The 21,513-nt window shown below is 41.9% G+C and overlaps 1 protein-coding gene across 1 annotated transcript in view; it reads left to right on the top strand.

Annotated features, from left to right (window-relative positions):
- Positions 1–3,836: 3,836 nt before the first annotated feature.
- ADGRL4 (adhesion G protein-coupled receptor L4) overlaps positions 3,837–21,513 on the top strand; it is a 167,494-nt gene continuing 149,817 nt past the window's right edge. The window contains exons 1-2 of the mRNA XM_054981978.1: positions 3,837–4,437; positions 6,182–6,346. Of these exons, the coding sequence (XP_054837953.1) occupies positions 4,317–4,437; positions 6,182–6,346 (286 nt within the window). The 5' untranslated portion in view covers positions 3,837–4,316. The remainder of the gene's footprint in view (positions 4,438–6,181; positions 6,347–21,513) is intronic.

The following is a 21,513-nucleotide window of genomic DNA, read 5'->3' on the forward strand; positions in this document are numbered from 1 at the left end:
ACGACACAATTCGAGGCATAAAAATAAAGGAATTTTCCTACCAAGTCAGAGCATTTGCGGATGATATAATGTTAATAGTTGAAGATCCAATATATAATATGCCAAAAATATTAGATAAAATAAAGGAATTTGGAGATTTGGCTGGATTTTATGTGAACAAAAAGAAGTCGAAGATATTGTGTAAGAATATGACAAAGCAAAAACAGCAAGAACTAATGGAGATAACAGACTGCGAGGTAACTAATAAAGTGAAATATTTAGGGATTGAGCTGACTGCGAAAAAATATAGACTTATTTAAAAATAACTATGAGAAACTGTGGCTACAAATAGAAAGAGACTTGATAAAATGGAATACGTTAAATTTGTCATGGTTGGGAAGAATAGCAGCAGTGAAGATGAATGTGTTACCACGTGTGATGTTTTTATTGCAAACTATTCCAATTATCCGAGACTTCAAACAATTCGACAAATAGCAAATAAAAATTTCAGACTTCGTGTGGGCAGGCAGGAAACCCCGTGTGAAAATGAAAGTATTACAAGATTCGAAAGAAAGAGGTGGACTGCAACTGCCAAATATAAGATTATATTATGAAGCAATTTGTTTGGTTTGGTTAAAAGATTGGATAACGTTAAAAGACCGTAAACTGCTGGCTTTGGAGGGACACAAAAAACTGTTTGGATGGCATGCCTATTTGTGGTACGATAAATTTAAAGCGGACTCTATGTTTTTGCATCATTATATTAGAAGAAGCCTTTTCACAATCTGGAAGAAATATAAGGACTATATGGAAGATGGCATCCCCTCATGGGTGGTACCATATGAAGTAATAGATCCGAGAGCTGTCTATAATGAACAACAATGTTTAACTTACAAAGAGATAATGTTGATGGAACATAAAATGTTAAAAATAAAAACGGAAGAAGAGTTATCTTCTCATTATGGATGGTTCCAATACAGGCAAATTAGAGATCTTTACAACTCAGACTGTTTAAAGGGAGGAATAAGATTGAAAAACCTGGAATTAGAAGAAGTGATTTTACAAGAAGGTAAAAAAGAAATTTCGAAAATTTATAAAATACTTCTAAAATGGCATACGGAAGATGAGAGTCAAAGTCCAGATGGTGAAATGGGCAATAAACTTTCATAAAGAAATAACAATGGAATCTTGGGAGCATTTGTGGAAAAATACATTGAAGATTTCAACTTGTACCAATATCAAAGAGAATGTTTATAAAATGATGTATAGGTGGTATTTAACACCAAAGAAAATTGCGTTAGGAAATACCAATATGTCAGATAAATGCTGGAAATGTAAAAAGCATGAAGGATCATTATATCATATGTGGTGGACTTGTGAGGTAGCGAAGCAATACTGGGGAGATATAATTGAAGTAATTAATGAGGTTTTGCAAACCCAAATAAATAAGAACCCAGAATTGTTGCTACTGAACTTGGGAATGGAAGATGTTCCAATGCAGTACAGAACATTGTTATTTTATATGATTACAGCAACAAGACTTTTATACACGCAGAAATGGAAAGTGCAAGAAATACTAACTATAGAAGATTCGATATACAAATTGCTGTACATGGCAGAAATGGACAAAATGACAAGAAAACTGAAAGATCTTGACCCAGGAGAATATATTGCAGACTGGGGGAAATTGAAACAATACTTAGAAAAAAAATGGGATGTGAAAGGAGGATTGTGGCAGTCTGAGAACTATTAATTTGTGATTTTGTAAACAGAAGAGAGAAGTAACTTTACCATTAATGGGAAAATTTAGCTATTAACTAATCTAAGCTAGTATTATTATTAAGGAGACTTTATTAAAAATATACAGTTTAAATAGTGACGTAGAGAATGGATATATTAGTGGATTGGATATAGTATATATAAAAGAATTCGAATATGCTTAGAGTAAGAGATATAACATATATATGATTTAGAAGAATATAGCTGAAAATAAGTTAAGTAATAAGATAGGTTAAGGGTTGGAAAGCGGTTGGAAGTCTACAAGGAGGGGGGAGGGAAAGGGAATATAATATAATTTAGGTAAGATGGGGAATGTGTGTATTGATTATGTGCTCACCAATAATTTTTTTTTTTTAAAAAAAAAAGCTAAGTTGGGCTCTCTCCGTTGCCGAGGCAATTGATTGAAGGTGCCTGAGTGTCTGGCTTCACAAACAGCAGACGAACGCAACAAATTAGGCTTGCGACGACCACCTGTTCGTCTGGAATGGCGCCTCACGAATGGCCCGTTCACGAACATATGAACGGCCTGTTTGTGGATTTTTTCCATTCGTAATGCTGTTCATGCCCATGTCTAGTCAGCACATGTACACTAATAACATCTAGTTGGAGCTGGGATGTGGTCCATGCAATAGCCATGTATGCAAATTACCATTTGTTGTATGATGAAAACTGGAACATGTGAATCAACTGGGATAAGAAAAGTGAAAGGCTCTTTTAAATATCATGCTTTTACTCCACTGATAAAGTTTTTCTACATACAAAGAAAGAAGGTAAAAATTATATTTGGCTGACTGTAACATGTGTTGATTTCATACTATATTTACACAAAAGGAAGACAACTGTGAATGTAAGACCACTCCCTTACACACACACACACACACACACACACACACACACACAAATGTAACTTGTATCAAATGTTAGATTACTCTCTTTTTTAACACTTAGACCTGTGGGGAAAAAACCTAGTCTTGGCATTTGAGTAAATACTGTATTTCTTCCTAAACAGATGTGGTTTCTAGGCAGTAAAAGAGTCATATTTGACAACATGGTCAGATTGAGGGTCGCGCTACAAGTGACGGATGACACTTGCCTGGCAAGTGAACAGATTCATGTGTATTCCTCCCTGTTCACTTGATCAAGTGGAGAGCAAGTGAATGGCAAGTGAACAGGGAGGAATACACGTGAGTCTGTTACTTGCCAGGCAAGTGTCATTCGTCACTTGTTGTGCAACCCTATGAGGTTAAAGCTGTTCTGAATAGTTGTTCAGGCTTCATTTTAATACTATCACTGAAGTAACTAAGTTCCAATTAATCAAGGTCTCAATAACAGTATTAAGAAATAACCTAGGCAGTGAGTTATATTATACACACACACAGACACAGAGAGAGAGAGAGAGAGAGAGAGAGAGAGAGAGAGAGAGAGAGAGAGAGAGAGTAGAAAAGAGCATGTCTAGTAGCACCTATAGAACTAAAAAAATTGTGGTAGGGTATGAGCTTTTGTGCAGAAAGCTCATACCTTACCACAAATTCTGTTAGTCTTATAGGTGCTACTGGACTCTTGCTCTTTTCTATGTTACAGTAAGACTAATACATCTACCTATTTTAATCTATCTACACACAATACTCTCTACTGCTCTTCTGCTGCCTGCATACATTTAGCAATTAGTACAGGCTCATAGAAGTTGTTCAAACAATAACAACAGTCATAGCTGACGGAAGTCCTAGCAGGAAATAATATCTAATACGTTATACTGTGTGTATGTTTGCGCAAGATTATTTTTCTTCATTTCATGTTAGCAAAATCCTTCTCTGTCCCCCCATGAGCTTTTACAACCCCTTCCTCTTCTAATTATGATAACGTCACCCCTTTTGTGGCCTTAACATGTACTTCTCTGCTTAAGCTGTGTAAGTGCTGGCCCTGAAATTCCTTGCTGCACATTCAGCTTCCTGCCGTCTTCCTCTCTTGGCTTTATATCTTTGTTTTCCACACAAAAGAAATCTCAGTGGATTTCCTGTACCTCCTTCTCACACTACTGCCCTTTAAAGAGACAGAATTCTCAAAGACCAGCCTAGCCATCCTGGAACACTGAGGAAAAAAGCAGTCCAGAGAGAAGCAAATGGTGATCGCACACAAGTTCTGCTTTCTGTGACCGTCTTCAGTTGAGGGAAATGAGAAGCTTGCTGTTGCTTTGCCTCTACTCATTATTACTCCTTTCAGCTCCCAGCCAGTTTTCCCATCTTCCAAGACCTTGGTCATCTCCTTCCAATCTGCACCTCCATCTAGTGAGCTAATCCAAATTCTCTTTCCCTTTATTAATTTTTGCCTTGGTCCTTAATACCTCGTCTGCCCAACCCTTCTGCTCATGTCTGTCTCCCATTCAACCCCTGTCCTCACTCACATTCCTTCACCCACTCTATCAGCCTTTTTTCCCCAGCTGAATTGTTATTCATCATTGGCAACCACCTTGTCATATCCTTAAAGTATCTCAAGCAGTGTAAGGACAAATGCCCTTCGAACAGTAGCAACGTCACTGTGATTTCACTCCATTTACAGGCATGTGCAAACATTTTACAGATGCTCACATGTTCTATAGCAGGACTGATCTTTTTATTACAAAAGGATTCACCAATGAACACTTCCTAGACTCCCCACCCATGAAACTTCTCCTGTTCCTAGGTAAGTAATTTTTTTTCCTCTCTAAATGAAGATAAAATGTAAAATACATGTAAGCAAGAAAACTGGTGTGCAGGACGCTGGGAAGGGAAGAGATGGTTTATGGATTATGATAATTCAGACCTTTCAGAGGTCTTGCTATGGCAGTTATAGCTGACTCTGCTGCTGCTAGATTTGACAACCCCATTTTTTTCAGCAGGGAAATTCCAGTAGCTGGAAGGGGAGGGGGGAGAATTGGGCAAACAAGCCAATTCTTATTGAAATTGATGGTAAAATTCCCATTGGTTTGAATGAGATTGTACTGAAACATTTGCAATGCTAACTTGATGCTCAGATATGTCAGATCACAAAACATCTTTTTAAACTTAAAAAGTTTTCTGCAAGAAATAAATGCCTATTAATAATGAATATTACACTCAAGAAACCACCTATAACTACATTATTTACAAAGTTGTTTAATGCTAACCTTTGCAATTTCTTTGTAATTATTATTCATGGAAAAGGACTTCCATTTCTCCTGAAGCAATTAATCTTAGAATTGTAAAGTCGGGGTCATAGAAACAACATACCTGTTCATTAGAGAACCATGCAAGAAGCCTGCACTTGGCTCACCATGTGCCAGATAGTTGTGCAAATTATTTTTTATTGTTTATTATCTAAAAGTGTGGTTCATATCCTGTTTTTCATGTTGAGATAATATTGGTGATTATTATGAAAAATGAAAGCCAGAAAGTTTTGAAAGACAAATGTTTATGACACAAATACTGGCCACAATCACCAGTTTAACAACCCATCTGCTATTTAGTATCCCATCCCAAAATAAAGCCACTAATGCCTGAGGAGTTTACTTCTCCAAATCATGATCACCGTTCTGAAAAATGGGAAACTGTTTAGAACAGTTATTGCAATTGCATGTAAGTGTAATCTTCCATATGGCTGCATTGTTGTGCTACTTATTGGAAAATGTAATTTGAAAATGCTTGTTAAGGGGAAACCATGCTGATAATGTTTACTCACCCTCTCTGCTGCCTTACTTGGAAAGGATAAAGAGTGATTTGTCAGTTTTGCCCAACCGGTGGGAGGTAGGGGGAGAGGATAGTGATCTTTAAAACTCTTTCTAAACCACTATGAGCCATTTTGTGTGTGTGTGCATCATTTTTGTATGTTGAATGTATACTGAAGCTGATTTCTTAATCCAAAATCTCACATTGACACCTACTCATGTCCAAAATGTGGCTGTCCCAGATCAGCCACTCCAGTGCTGTGTCAGTTGCCCTGGTTCACTACTTTCTGGGCCCAATTCAAAGTGCAGGTTACTGCCTTCAAAAACCTTCACAGCCTAGAACCCGCATACTTATCTGACCACATCGCCCAGTATACTTCCATGGCCAGCTCCAAGTTCTTCGGCCAGCCTTCTTATAGTATTTCCCCTTGGAATTGTCTATCTGGCAACAATCAAGCTTTTTCCATGGCAGGACCAGTCCTTTGGAATGCATATGGAGGGAACCCTCACTTTTTTGCCTTCAAGATGGAATTTTAAAAGGTTTTCGCTGAGAGGGCATTTGGTGGAGGGAAATGGTTAGGGTAGATCTGGCTTTTAAAAAACATGTTTTCATCTTGTGATATTATTTTTGTTATGATCACAACTTGTTGCTTTGTTAACCACCTTGAGTCTACGAAAATAAGGCAGGATATAATATTTAACATAAATAAGTACAAAACTAACTTTTGGTTCAATTCCATTCAGTGTTTATGTCCACATTACTGGACCATAGCTACACCTTCCAGAACTGCTCCAACACATGCCATGAGAATGCCAAATGTGAATTTCGCAATGGAGTCCAAGGCTGTTATTGTAGTCCAGGATTCACTGGCCCTGGCATAACTGGACCTGACAAAACTGGTTGTTATGGTAGGCCAACTTCATTTAATTTTTTTTTATTCCAATTGCTGTTACTTTATGTTTCATTGAAATACTTCAGTTACCTATTATCTTTACAACACTAGTGATGTACCAAATATTGAAGGACATTATGCTCCCTATGGTTGATGGGGTTCAGTTGACTTTTGCAGACTCATTTAAGAGCCTAGGGTTTATACTGGATCCAGCACTGCTGCAAGAGAAACAAGTAAATGAAGCTGCAAAAAAGGCCTTCTGCCAACTCAGACTAGCTAGGAAGATGGGCCTATACCTTGACATAGCTGAGCTAGCCACCTGGATCCACACCAACATCAAGAATAGATTACTGTAATGCTATTGACATAGGTCTGCCCTCAAACTTAACTTGGAGACTACAGTTGTTGTAGAATACCACAGCTCAGTTATTATTAGGAGCTAGGTAGAGCATACATATTACTCCCATTCTGCAAGCACTCAATTGACTACCTGTTATTGGCTCACTGTAAGATATTGGCTTTCATATACAAAGCTTTTAATGACTTTTGTCCCTCATATGTGCAGGACCACCTCTCTTCATTCATCTGAATAGGGCCAATCAGTGATTGTCTATAGGCATACATTCTCTGTTGTGGGCTGCCTGATGAGATGAGGATGGCTCCCAGTGTCCTGATTTTCCATAAACTATGCAAAACTGAATCATTCAGGAGGACCTTTTTACATGGATAGGAGGGCTGTACTGTACTGTTGAGAGGCCTTTGATAAAAAGATAGGGGTTGTGGACTATTCTACTGTGTACCTACTGTGTAGCTACTACATCATTTAATATGCCATGTCTAATTGCTAATGGTTTGTTTCAGCATTGTTTCATCATTGTATTTGGATTTCTGTTTGTTTCAAACTTCTGCAATCCATACCCTATTGCATTGTTATTGTATGTCCAATCCATTGATTATATTGACTCGCACTGTGTAATCTGCATTGAGTCTCATTGAGAAAGGGAGACAATAAATAAATAAATAAATAGTGCGTGGACAGCAAAGAGCCACTACACCCGGGCTGAAGTTCTAATTAACGTACATGGGCTTGGTCAGTAGGTGAAATCCTGGTTTTCCTCACCTTGTCAAACCATACTAATATGCATTATTTTACATACCTCGTGCTGTGAGATAGGGCCAGATTAAAGCATGTACAGGTTACAGACTCAAATTGTTCTTAAACTTTAGTTTGTTAATGAGAAGAACTACTTAGTTCCTTAAAACTCATTCATATGAAGTCAATTCCCACAATTTCTGTTGCATGTAGAGGTGAGCATGGTCTGGAAAATGGACCAAAATTTTGCATGGTCCAGCCTGATTTGTGGTTTGTGGGACTCACCTTTTAAGCAAATTTTGGTCCATTTGGGTTGGTCTATAGTCCGTGAGTCCAGAAATCCTGGCACTGATCTATCAGTTCCCTAGTCAATGGAGAGGACGCCTGCAGACTTTTTGTAGCCCTTAAAAACTTAATAAGCAGCTCTGCCTGCCGAGCAGAGAGTTCCCCTTCTGCTCTATGGATCAAGGAGCAAATATGAATTCCCTAGGCAGCAGAGGACATTCCCTAGGCAACAGAGGATGTTCCCTAGGCAACAGTGGATGTTCTGCAGCCAATCTTAGCCCTCAAAACCTTGATAGGTAGCTCAGCGTGCCAACCAGAGAGTTCTCATTCTGCAAGGGACGGAGGGATGTTCTGCAGCCAATCTTAGCTCTCAAACCCTTGATAGGAAGCTCTGCCTGCCAACCAGACAGCTCCCATTCTTCTCTATGCGAGCAAGGAGCAATAATGAATTCCCTAGGCAACGGTTGGGAAGGTGTCTGTGTTGGTGAGTAGGCATCATTTCCCCATCTTCGACTCAGCCCTCACAATAACAAACCTGCAAACAAGACTGCCCATACTAACTCTGGCTTAGGAATTTCCTGGAGATATGGGGGGAAGTGTTTGGGGAGGAAGGGTTTGGGGAGAAGTGGGAGTTCAGCGGGGATGTGGTGCTATATAGTTTGCCCTCTGAAGCTGCCATTTTCTTCCAGGGGAACTGATCCACCTAGAGACCCCAGCTGACATCTGTAACCCCACTTGTGAGGTAGGCTAAGCTGAGCCCAAACTCACCCAGCAACCTTCCACAACACAACTAGTCTGACATTCTAACCACTATGCCATGCTATCTTGTTTCCCTGTGCCATCTTCTCCTCCACTTTGGCCCTTCCCCTTCTCTTTCTTTGCTGAGCCAGACTGCAGTGTTACAGCATGGCTCAGTAGGGGAAGTGGGGTAGGAATCAGAGTCATTTCTGTGCAGGTGCAATGAGGAAAAAATGGAGGATCGGGAATGGGGTGTGCCAATCCCATGCTTCTTGCTGCTGCCCTCATGGGGATACAACCAAGGTTATTTATTTATTTATTTAGAGAATGTATATGTTGCATCTTCAGGGATTACCACTAAAATCTCTTTACTTTCCCCATCATTGAAATGATATAAACATATTTAAGTCCCATTGAGAATGACAGGACCCAAGAACTTAAATATTTACTGATTTCATTGTATTTGTTTGTTTGTTTACTGAAGATTGAACTCTTGCTGTTAAACCACCAAATAACCCTACCTTACAAGGAAGAAATATATATGAGAACTGGGTTAGACGTAAAATTGGGTTTTTTGAAGGCAGCAAATAGTACAAGGTTCAGCAAATAGTACAAGGTTCAGTTAACGTTCCTTGTATTTTTTTAAGAACATAGTAACCTTAAATTGGTTAGGTTCTTGAAAAGATTAAAAGGTAGTCAGGGTAGTTAATTAGCTTGAAGATAAAATAGACAAAGCAGGGCTGTGGCATAATGTTATTTTAGATCTTTGGGTTGTTCCTCCCTTTTTTTATAGGAAGCATCTTCTGGATATACAAGCTTAGCACACTTCATTTATAATCTTTGATTTCTGCAATAGTTCCGCTATCATCAATGCAGACTATGTGAGTCTAGAAGGTGCAGCTCCCCAAATGGCATGGAGCGTATGTAACTGTGTTTGCCCATTTTGCTAGTTAGATAGGTGGTAACATTCACTGTTGCTGTCTCATTAACATCAATTTAACAATTTTGCACCTGTTCAGTAATTGCTAGCTTTTAATGATATCCTTAATGATGCTGTTTAAACACCTCCCTTCTCCTCCACAACTTTGGCGCTTAGTATTGATAATCAGACAAACTGTCTTCAAAAGTAACATTGTTTCCTTTTCTTAAATTAAAAAACCTGCATAGGCAAAAAATACTGGAATATCAAGAGATGTCAGTTGTTGGTTTAATTTCTCGTAATATCTTTATGACACCAATACTTCATTATTTAAAGGACAGTAATATGCATAATCAACAGCCATTTTCCTAACTGCCAATGAAAGCAAACAAGGTGAATCAAAGGAATGAAGTCATGTGGGATAGGGTTGCCAACTAACTTAATAATGCCTAGCTCAGCCTGCTTCTGTGCAATTAAGAACAGCTTGGAATCAGTCAGGGAAGCTTCTCATAGAAACAAACATGATCACCAAATAATGCTGAACTGAAGTTCATGGCAAATTATCATGGCAAACGTTTATGCCTTCTGAATAGTTGTTCCAGAAATTTAAGTAGAAATGGGAAATTCTGAGCACCATAATGCATGCATTTGTACAGTACAGCACCATAAAAATCTTTGGATCCAGCCAGGGCATGTGTTGGTCACACTTGTGCCAAGTCAGTACACGGCTTCTGTGAAAAGCTCAAGAAATCAGAGTCAGAGAATGTGTTCAAGTTCATATAGCAGGAATAATGTATAAAACACAGTTTATGTGGCTTCTTTTTTTAAAAAAATAACTTTGAAGGTTATACAAGGTTATAACTAATACACACACAAACTGGGGACTTGAAAGCTCCCAGTTTTGTGAGGCTGAACCAGTTTTCAGAGCCATTGTACAAACTATGATAGTAAAAATGTGACAGTAAAATCCTTGAACTGGGATTGGAAGGAAGATGGAGTCTGTCAGTCATTCACACAGGATGAGAAGTAGGCAGGCAGGCAGACTGGCAAAATATTTGACTTTTGCAATAACCAGGATTGGAATTTATTTCTTCTGAGGGAACACTGTCCTCCAAATGAGTGTCATAGAAAACGCAGGAAATATCCAGACATGAAACAGATTTTTCCCACCTCCCCCTAAACTTTTCAGCCCTAGCACCCCTTGAAAAGTCACTCTTGAAATTAGGACTAGTGGGAATATTGTAGGATGCAGCATGGAAGTCTGAAGTGGGAAGGGAATGATAATGGTGAGACATCACTCTTCTCTATTGTGCAAGTGGAGATGATTTTCTACTTTCAGAAGAGGAAGTCTCATCTTGGCACGCTCTCTGTGATTTTTATCATGAAGCTCCTGTTTAGAATATTTTCTTGGGGTTCCTGCAAAAGTTACCACACACTGATCAAAACCAGAATAACTTATTTACATGTGGGAACTTTCCCAGCAGGTATTATAATAGGGAGGGGGGTAGCAAAGTATGAAGAGACTTTACAGTGATAAAAGGAATCTTTTGTTCCATGTAAAGGCAGCTGGCAAGGAATTCAATGAGTCAAACAGGTTAAAGTGCTTCTTTATATTACAGTTACAGTTTTAGGTATGAATATATACACCATATCGAAATAACAGAGAAACGGAACTTCAACACACCATAAAACCCCTATCCAAAAACAATTCAGACTTCTGAATAACAGTGGGTGACAAAGAAGTGGAGTGAAATTTGATGTAGGAGGATTCCCTTTTTTCTATATGAGATCAAAATGAGCTGATATTCTTGCAGCTTTCCTAGGCTGTTCTGCCGTTTCAGAACCAGCTGCTTCATGACTGGTGTCTGCTAATTTGCTGTTTTGCTGGCACAATGCAGGGTATTGAAGTAAACAGTGTGATCACAGTGTTTACTTTAACTTTCTAAAATATGGCAGAACAATGAAGCTGAGCTGTTCTATAAAGGCAAGCAGGAAGAGTGAGATACAATAGCCACGAGATTCCCTTGTAAATGTCGGCTGCGATTTCCACTCTGGAAGATGAATCAACCTGCATCAGCAAGCAGACCCAGCTCTTCCAGATATAATCATGACGTGAGAAGGAAATGGTACCATCAGGACTACTTTTCATTTTAGATGAAGCCAGGCCCTCATGCCTTTTCCTTCCTAAGTTGAAAGCAATTAGAGTTGTTAGGGTTTTTTAGAAGTAATTTACCGCCTGCATTTTAAAAAAGAAATTTTACATGAAAAATGCAATTGTCCTAGCAGAGAACTGAATAATTTCACAAGATTTAGCAAATATACTTTGAAAAGCAAAGATATTATTTATAATGTAAGGATAGTTTACACATGCATGAACATCACTTGATTATATAAAATGCTGGGAACTTCAAAGCTGTGATTCTGACTAACAGACTCAGATGTTTACCCTAATGCCATTGGAGAAGCTTACCAGAAAAGGGAAGCCCTGGACTGCTCTTTGTTGCACTTAGAAGCCATGAGAGCCACAGTCTCCAACACAGCATTGCCAAGTGGCAACCCCTGGGAGCTACTGGGGTGTGTGGCTGGATGCCATATGACACTGCAGTGTCACTTCAAGCAGTCCCCCATGGAGCTGTGATGTTAGTTTTTCCCCCAAATTTATCCCACGGTGCATCAGAAAGGGATCTGAGACAGGGGACTGGAGGTCTCTTGCTATGGTGGAAAGTCTGGTCCCTGTACTTCAACATGCTGAAGCTAGTAAGTCAGCAAGTGATACAAATAGGGTGGCCATGTACCCACTTATGGCAGGCAATCTCCTGCCAGTCGTCTCCATTTTCTGCCACTGCTCCAAAGATTGGCAGGAATAGTTTGGAAGAGACAATGTGTGGCTCATAGAGTTTCTGGCAATTCCTAGAGTCACTCATTGTCATTTCTGGGTAGTACCAGAAGTGACATAGTGATGTCAGCAATGACACCAGCATCACATGGCTCCATGTCCTCAATCCTGCAACCTTCCTGGAAACCCTATGTACAAAGGAGGATGGGGCTTCTCTCAGTGTAAGTAGCTCCTAGGGTCTAACTACATAGTACATTTTCCCCAGGTCCAACCTCTTGCTGTGGCAAGAGATGTGTCCTGGTAGTGCCATGTAGGGCTGCAAAGTCCTTTGCAATGGTAGAGTGTCTGCTGCCTCTTCCCCTTGCTGCTGCTTACCTGGCCAGGAGTGGGGAGAAAGATGAGCAGAGGCAGGCAAGAGCATGCTGCATGCAGGCTTTGCAGGCCTTAGGATGTCCTTTTAAAACCAGAAGCTACAGTGTCTCAGCAGAGACAATTCTCTAAGAATTGGCCCAGAGCATAGCAAAAGGACTGTGTTTTGGGACTACATGTAAGAAACAGCCCTTGGTCTAGGTGATATTTGCTTTCTTAAAAGCTGGGCAGTAGACATGGGCAAGGAACGGGAAAAAAACAAACCACATGGTTCATGGTTTGTTCATTTTCACAGAGCATGATCTATGAATTAGCAAAACTTGAGCCAGTTCCGAACCGGTTTGAGGTAGCCCAAAACGGGCACTTTCACACTCACAGCCAAACTAAACAAGACTTTCCCAATGTCCAATACCCATCAAATTTTCAGGGGACCTAGTCCTCACTGTCCTCTAAAGACCCTTCAAGTTTATTTTATTATTTATTTTATTTGACTTATATCCCACCCTCCCCACGAATGGGCTCAGGGCGGCTCACATCATAATGAAAACACAATGAATTAATTGTCAACTTTAAAAACAGATATAAAAACTTATATTAAAATACTCTGGCACCATTATATATAGGCTACTTTAGATACTAATAAAAGACCTGCATAGGTCCTGTCTGTGGGTAAAACGCATAGCTGAGGGCAGTCATAGAAGAGGTAGCAATCTTAGATAGGATAAGGGGGGACACCCGCTCGTCCTCAACCAAAGGCCTGGAGGAACATCTCCATTTTACAGGCCCTGTGGAACTGTAATAGGTCCCGCAGGGCCCGGATCTCCAGTGGGAGAGTGTTCCACCAGGCTGGGGCCAGGGCAGAAAAAGTTTCAGAGGGATTGAACCCTGAGAAAGGCATGATCCATGGTTCCCCCCCTGTCATTTTTCTCCTCACAGTGGCAAAAACTGGAGTGTCTGCTGGAAGCTACTTCAAGGGGCTTCAAACTGATCTTCCCAATGTCCAATACGCACCGAATTTGCAGGTGACCTAGTCCTCACTGTCCTCTAAAGACCCCCCAAGGTTCAGAGAGATTGAACCTCAGGAAAGGCATGATCCATGGGTCCCTCCCTTTCCTGTAATTTTATCTTTGCTGTGGCAAAAAACTGGAGTGCCTGCTGGCAGCTACTTTGAGGAGCTGGCCCTTTTCCTTGCTGGATGGGCCAGAGTGGGAGCTCTCTAGTTCACAGAGACAGCTGCCAATCAAGCGTGGAGGCCGCAGATTGGGGGCAACCAAAAAACTACCACCGTTGCCTGGGCGATGGATTGAATGGCTCAAAGTGTCTGGCTTCCTGAGCCAGCAATGGAATGGAACAGTAGGAAAAGTCATTTGTTCCGTAAAAACACAGACCCACGGAACACGTTTCTTTGAAAACGAACCAGCCATTCCATTTGGAATATTGTTCCATGGTTCATTTCATGCTCATCTCTAGTGGGCAGTGATACCCCCTTCAGGCTACTTAGTATATGTGGCCAATGCACATCAGCTTCTAGTTCCAGTGCAATAAAGATGACAGATGTCTAGTTTCCATTGACCTTTGCAGACTAACAGAGTTTTGCTAACTGGAGTGAATACAGGGCACTTTCTCAAGTAACATGAAGTGCATATTATTTTCCAGATATGGTTTTCATAGTATCATATACAAGAACCATCTATTTAATATTCATATTGTAGCCCCTACTTATCAAAGCTTGTTGTCTGAATTGTCTCCAGAATACATGTTTTACTTTCTTCTGAAAAGCTACTGTCTTGCAGAACCTATTGCTATTAACTGAAAATAAAGTATACAGGGTCATCTCTTATGACTGTGGTCTTCTGCACTGGAAAAGAGTAAATCAGAAGAGAGTAATGTGAGCTGGTGTGGTAAAAAAAGAGACACAAGAACAATTTCAGTGTTGCCTTTGAAAACATGAGTGAATAAAGATAGTAAATGTTGAGCAGCTTGGCTGGCTGTTACTGGAAGTTAGAAGGTTCAAATGTATTGTATAAATATAACCAAAGTTCACTGACTGACCTTGCACATATGTAAGGTCTGAGGAAGGCTACAGAAGTAGCAGGTGGGTAAAGACCTCTTTGCCTTAAATTATGGACAGCCATTGCCAATCAGAGCAGATAGTATTGGACTCAATGTACCATTGGTCTGAATCTATCCAAGGCAGCTCTTAAATTCTCCTTCTGTGAAATTTCTGGCCTTATATGCCAGAAACATGGGGGCTGCAAGTGTTTCTATTCCAGCTCACTTCATCTTAGCCTGAGGTTACAAAATGGTTCTAGGCTGGCCTGAGGCATAGCTCTACCGCAAGGAACTGTAAAGGTGTTCAGAAGGCCACTCACTGCCTGTTGAAGCTCCTTTCTCTAATCATCCCCCCAACCTGAGTTATGACTCTCACCAGTTCTTACACTGCAGGAAGTAATGATCAACTAGAGGTTCTTGAGAACAAAAGAAAGCAACTGTTCATTTCTACCAAGAGCTACAGTTGAGAAGAAATCCTTCATAATTTGAATACTAGAGTACATTTTGCCTTTTATTTCCATCCAAAAGGCCTGCCTTGGAGTTTTTAAGCAATTTGGTAGTTTAATTTAATGACTGCTAATAAGCTTAGAAGTTAAGCACATAGTGAAAAGAGACTTGCTGGCATTAAATAATATCTCTGTAAGGCAACCTATCTGGCCTAAAGCTAGAAAGTTCAGTTCTGAGACAAATACAGTGAGTCTGCTTTAGGATATTGGTTAAGTGATTGGGCTACAAATCATCACATACCACTACATGAGCTCAGTAGGTGGCCTTGGATAAGCCACTCCTCTCAGCCCCAGCTCCCCATTGTATTGAGGGGATAATATATACTAACTTTGTTCACCACTCTGAGTGGGCCGCTAATCTGAGTGGGCCAATCTCAGGCCTCCACCGCCACCCGTTGGTGTGCGGTGTCCCTCAAGGGGCAATACTCTCCCCCCTGCTATTTAACGTATATATGTGCCCCCTCGCCCAGCTGGTACGGAGTTTCGGACTTGGGTGCCATCAATATGCAGATGACATCCAATTGTATCTGATGATGGACGGCTGGCCTGGCTCTGCCCCAGATGTCCTGGAATGTGCCTTCGGAGCTGTGACTGGATGGTTGAAGCAGAGTCGGCTGAGACTGAATCCCTTGAAGACGGAGGTCCTGCATGTGGGTCTAGGGTCCATGGGTGCGGGACTCCAGTTCCCTGCTCTCGATGGAGCACCACTTACACCAGTGTCGAGAGTGAGGAGCCTAGGGGTGGTCCTGGATGCTTCCTTGTCTCTGGAGGCACAGGTCACAACTGTTGTTAGATCCTCTTTCTTCTATCTAAGACAGGCTCGACAACTTGTCCCCTACCTATCGACCCATGACCTTACGACAGTGATCCAGGCAATGGTCACCTCCAGATTAGACTACTGCAACTCGCTCTATGCAGGGCTTCCCTTGGGCTTGATCCGGAAACTACAGCTGGTTCAGAATGCAACTGCACGGGTGGTTGCCAGAGCACCAATCATGGCTCATATAACACCTATCCTCCGTCAGCAGCACTGGTTACCGGTTGAGTACCAGATCCGGTTCAAGGTTTTGGTGTTGACCTATAAAGCCCTATGCAGACTGGGCCCAGCATACCTTCAGAACCGCCTCTCCCCATATGTTCCCCGGAGGTTGCTTCGATCAGCCACTAAGAACTTGCTGATGGTCCCTGGCCCCAGGGAGGTCCGCCTGGCCTCTACCAGAGCCAGAGCCTTTTCAGTTCTGGCTCCGACCTGGTGGAACTCTCTGTCTGAGGAAACTAGGGCCTGGCAGGATTTGTTATCTTTCCACCGGGCCTGCAAGACGGAGATGTTCCACCAGGCATTTGGTGGGGGCTAGGCTGTCCTCTCACCGGCCATACCACTGAAGACCTTCCACCACCCATGCAGGAAAATGCTGTATTTTAATATTTTATACCCGCCAATTTTAATTATATGTTTTAAAGTTTTTTTTAATGTTTTTACTCTTTTAAACTGTTGTTAAACTGCCCTGAGCCCGTCTGACGGGGAGGGGGGTCTAGAAATGTGATTAATTAAATAAATAAATAAATAAAATCTGTCTAGATGAGTGGTATATGAGTGCAGTTGTTGTTGTTTTGTGACACCTTGAAGACTAGCAAACATGATGAGTAGAGATGGGCACGAAATAAACCACAGAACAAAATTCCGTACGGAATGGCTGGTTTGTGTGCAAAGAAACACGCATTGCGTGGTACCGCGTTTTTACGAAACAAACGACTTTTTCCTACCTTTCCGTTGCTGGTTCAGGAAGCCAGACACTTTGGCACCATTCAATCCATCACCCAGGCAATGGTGGCAGTTTTTTGGTTGCCCCCAATCTCAGGCCTCCACGCTTGATTGGCAGCTGTCCCTACCAACAAGAGAGTTCCCATTCTGGCCCATCCAGCCAGGAAAAGTGTGTGTGTGGGGGGAAGGATTAGAATCTCTAAGGCAACTAAGGAGAGGGGCCTTCAGTAGCCATGGTAACAGCAATCTCTTCCCCCAAAACCATGTTAGGCAGGTCTTTCTGCCAACCAGAGTGCTCCTGTGTTGTTCAATGTGGGCTTTTTCCATAAAAAGGGGAAACGGTGTGCCTCATGGTTCAAGTTTCTCCAGAGTGGGAGAGGAGGGCTTGCTGGGACTTGGCTTTATTGCTGTTGGGAGGGATGTTTGGCCTGCACTTCTTGCTGCTGGAAAAGAGACTGAAAAGCCTCTTTTCTTTTCTGTAGCCTTTTCTTACTGGGGACTGGGGAGGTGTTTGGGAAAGGGTGGTTTTTTCTTCTCTCCCTCACCCAGCCTAGTCTTAGGCCTTTGAGTATAACTGGGGTCTTGCATGACTGAGTTTTATTTGCTTTTCTTTCTCTCTTTCTCTGCTTTTTGGAGCGCCTCTCATCTGGTTTGGTTTGTAGGGGTTTGTGGGTTCCCCCTGCCCCAGGGAGCCTCACTTTTCTGTTTGTTCTCTGTGTGCATTTGTGTGGTGTAGTACAGTTTGCCCTTTTTCTGCACACCCCTTCAGTGGCCTTTACTTTTATTTTGAGTGCCTCTACAGCCAGTGCCAGTGACTGGGTGGTGGTTTGGGGGACTCAGGCCTCTTGTGCACTGACTCACACCCGCACGGGGCTGTTTGCTCTCTGTGTGCACTTGTGTGGTGCAGTACAGTTTGCCCTTTTTTTCTGCACACTCCTTCAGTGTCCTTTACTTTTATTTTGAATGCCTCTACAGCCAGTGCCAGTGACTGAGTGGAGGTGGTTTTGGAGCCTTGGGCTTCTTGCCTGCTCACTGACTCACACCCACACAGGTTTGCTCTACTGTCTCCACTCGCAACCCATCAGCACCCACATAGTGGTTTTATTTTGAGCACCTGTTCAGCGGGGGCCAGTGACTGGGTCGAGGTGGTTTGGGGGGCTTGGGCCTCTTGCCTGCTTGCTGACTCACACCTGCATGAGGTTGCTCTACTGTCTCCACTGTGCACACCATCAGCGCCCACACTGTGGTTTTCTTTTGAGCTCGTCTCCAGCCGGGGCCAGTGACTGAGTGGAGGTGGTTTTGGGGGCTTGGGCCTCTTGCCCGCTGACTCACAATCGCACGGGGTTGCTCTATTGTCTCCAGGCTCCCCACTTGCATGCTTCTCTGGTGCAGCTCACTTTTGCTTTGCGTACACCATCAGCACCCACACTGTGGCACCTGACAGTGGCCACCCATAGGGGCGTGTGGGCAGGCATGGAGGGTGCCACCAGGTGGCAGCCAGACACCTCACCCCCGAGTTGGAAGGCAGCTGGATGCCTCTGTGAGCTTGCAAGGAAGGGGTGGCCACCAACATGACCCATGTCTGGGCGTCCATCACTTCAAATGGAGGCATAAAGCAATTGGCATTGACGGCTCCACTTCTATCAAATATGACTTCCCTGGGGGCACCAGCTTTGGGGGTCTATAACTCGGAGATCTATATTGCAATCTTCACCAAACTTGGAGAGTGGCTTGAGGAGAGCCTGCTGACAAGTCCCTTTGAGCCTGGGCTCTCTGAGCATGAAGGGGGCTGTTCTGGCCCCCCTTGAACCTTGAACCATGAACCAGTCCATGAACCGGTTGAAGTTTGGCAAAGTTCGCGGTTCGTGGTTTGTGAATCTGAATGAACCACGAACTGCCTGGTTTGGGGTTTTTTTGGTTCGTGTCCATGTCTAGAGATGAGGCATAAGTTTTCATGGGACAGAGTTCAGCTTGTGGCATGAAGTTCACTTCACTTGACAAGAGCCCCATACATCTTTTAGCCTTTAAAGTGCCACAGGATTTCTACTTGTTTTTGCTGTAACAGAATAACATCACTAATTAGGAATTTTATACAAATTTAAAAAAATAGAAAGTGGCTCTGTGATACAAGAGATTTGTTCATATTTATTTATGTCATTATCTACCCTGACCATTGCTCAGAGCAAAAAATGAGTAAAATCTAACCCAATGAATGCAATCCCATTGGCATGGGGGTGACTCACTTGCAACTAGTACCCAGTGATGAAAAACATATCACAAGATCAACAGTGGTAACCAAATATGTAATGAGTGGCATTTAACATGCACCTAGGGTTGAGTCCCCTGCTGGGGGCAGGGAATCCCCAACTTCCCCCTCCACCTCCCGCCACCACTTAGCTCTTCAGTGGGGGAAAAGGTGGGGAAACACACTGCCTGCATGCTGAAATAGACCAATTTCAGCCCAAATCAGGCCGCTGCAGAGCACAGGAGCACTCTAGGGCCCGTTCTGCCACCCCGGCAGAGCTCCCATACTCTGCAGCAGCCTGATTCAGTCCCAATTGCTCTGATGCGGAGCACAGGATCACTCCAAGGCCCGTTTTGTGGCCCCGACAGTGCTCCTGCACTCTGCAGCAGCCCAATTCAGTCTACTGCAGAGCACGGGAGTGCTCCCATGGGCAGCTCATAGCCTGTGCGATGATGTCACTTTCTGGAAGTGACGTCACTTCCCAGAAGAGCAGCAATCAGCTAATTACCAGGCCTCCATCCTCCTGCCCAGAGGGTAAAGGGACCTGGCAACCCTACATGCATCCCCATGAGGGAATGAGTTAAAGCTTAGATTCCTTTCATTACTCTGAGCATTTGTGCACAGAGTAGTACTGTGAGGCACCTAGTGGTATCACTTGCATTGCTTGACCTTTAAGGCTCACTTTGTTTTAAGTTTTCTTTCTCCCTCAGCATTTCTGGCCTATATACCTTCTCACTTAGGTGACTACTCCATGTATCTTTCATAACAGTATCTGCTATTTTAAATAAAACTTATATCACTACACCTTTGTGTAGGCCTTAAGGGGATATCAAACCCTTTTGTGGGTTGACTTCAACAAGATTAATATAGCCTTTTCATAAAGAACAATAGTAACATTTCATTTTTCAAGTGTTAAGGCTAATCTAAACATAATGTGGCACATCCATTGAAAAAACCAATGTGATGGAGTATTTAGAGCATGGACTGGGGACTAGAGTTCAAATCTTTACTCAATCATGGAGCTCACTGGATGATTTTAACCAGTAGCGATGTCTTAGCCTGACCTACTTTACAAAGCTGTTGTGAAGTTAAACTGGAGAAGGGTACGTCTATGTATGCCACTCTACTTTTTTAAATGGAAAAGACTTCTTTTTTAAAAATGAGCATTCAAATATGGAAAATGAAGGTCCTGTCCTCCCTCCTGTCTTACCTCACATCATTCAATGCTTTCAACTGTTTTCTTCACTACTAATACATTACACAACTGAGCTGGGTTGTGTGTGTATGTGTGTGGGGGGGAACCCTTAAAGCAACAGAATTTAATAACGCAAGAAAGAGAAGAATTAGCTCTCCTGCCTATATGCTCTTTTGCTGTTAAGAAATAACGTCCTAATTCAACCAACTTAAAATTCCCATCCTTTCAAACACTCTTAGCATTTTTATCTGACTCAAGTCCAGGTGTGCCCTCGGATGAACAGCCTGCTCTCCTCGTTCACTGAAACAGTTCACCTTGACTTTGCTTTTTATAAAAAAGGGCTCTCAGGAAAGTTTTGGGCTTGGTTATTGTATTAGTTCTGCTATTTTCCATGGCTGTAGTAAACTCTAGAAAGATTTTCTAGGATAGTGCTCTTTAAGGTTTATTTGGGTCAACAAGGACATATCATACAGATGTTCAAAATATCTGTTAATGTCATTATCTTGGTACCAAGGCCAGACCACTCTGGTTTCTCTTCCAGAAACCAGGCATCTGAAGAAGGTCTGGTGTTGATTTAAGCAGCCATCATTCATTCTTATGGGAAACTTGCAGGAAATTACAGCAAAAGCATCCATTGAGTGATTATTCCTCTAGAAAGAGAGCCTTACAGCTGGTAGTTCATGTGAAATGTGTATCATCTAAGGCAGCAATACTAATCACACTTAGTAGGAAATAAGTCCTTTAGAACAAAGGACTTGCTGATAAGCCAGTGTGCTTAGAATTGTACTAAACAAGAGAAGAAATCTCATTAGACTGTTTGCATTCATCAGATTTCTACTAATCTTGTGCCTGTCAATTGGTATCTCTGCATTTATGTTTCCAGATATGAAGCAGAAATATGGTAATTAAGCAAGATATATCCGAAACATAAACACTCACATGCACATACAGATAAGTTTGAAGTAAATTATGTGACTCACCATTATCACCCCCCCCCCAATTAATATTGATGGCACTTTTATGAACACCCTCATCATCTTCAACATCTTGTTGTAAGATAACATTGAAATATTAAATATTTGCTTTTTAATCTTAAAGGGGAAAATGGTTGTAGAAGAAAATGTATACCTATCAAGATATGAATTCATCACATCTAGAACAAACAGGAATATTCTGCCATAAC

The sequence above is a fragment of the Eublepharis macularius genome, chromosome 5, assembly GCF_028583425.1.
Source record: "Eublepharis macularius isolate TG4126 chromosome 5, MPM_Emac_v1.0, whole genome shotgun sequence".
NCBI classification, from domain to species: Eukaryota; Metazoa; Chordata; class Lepidosauria; order Squamata; family Eublepharidae; genus Eublepharis; species Eublepharis macularius.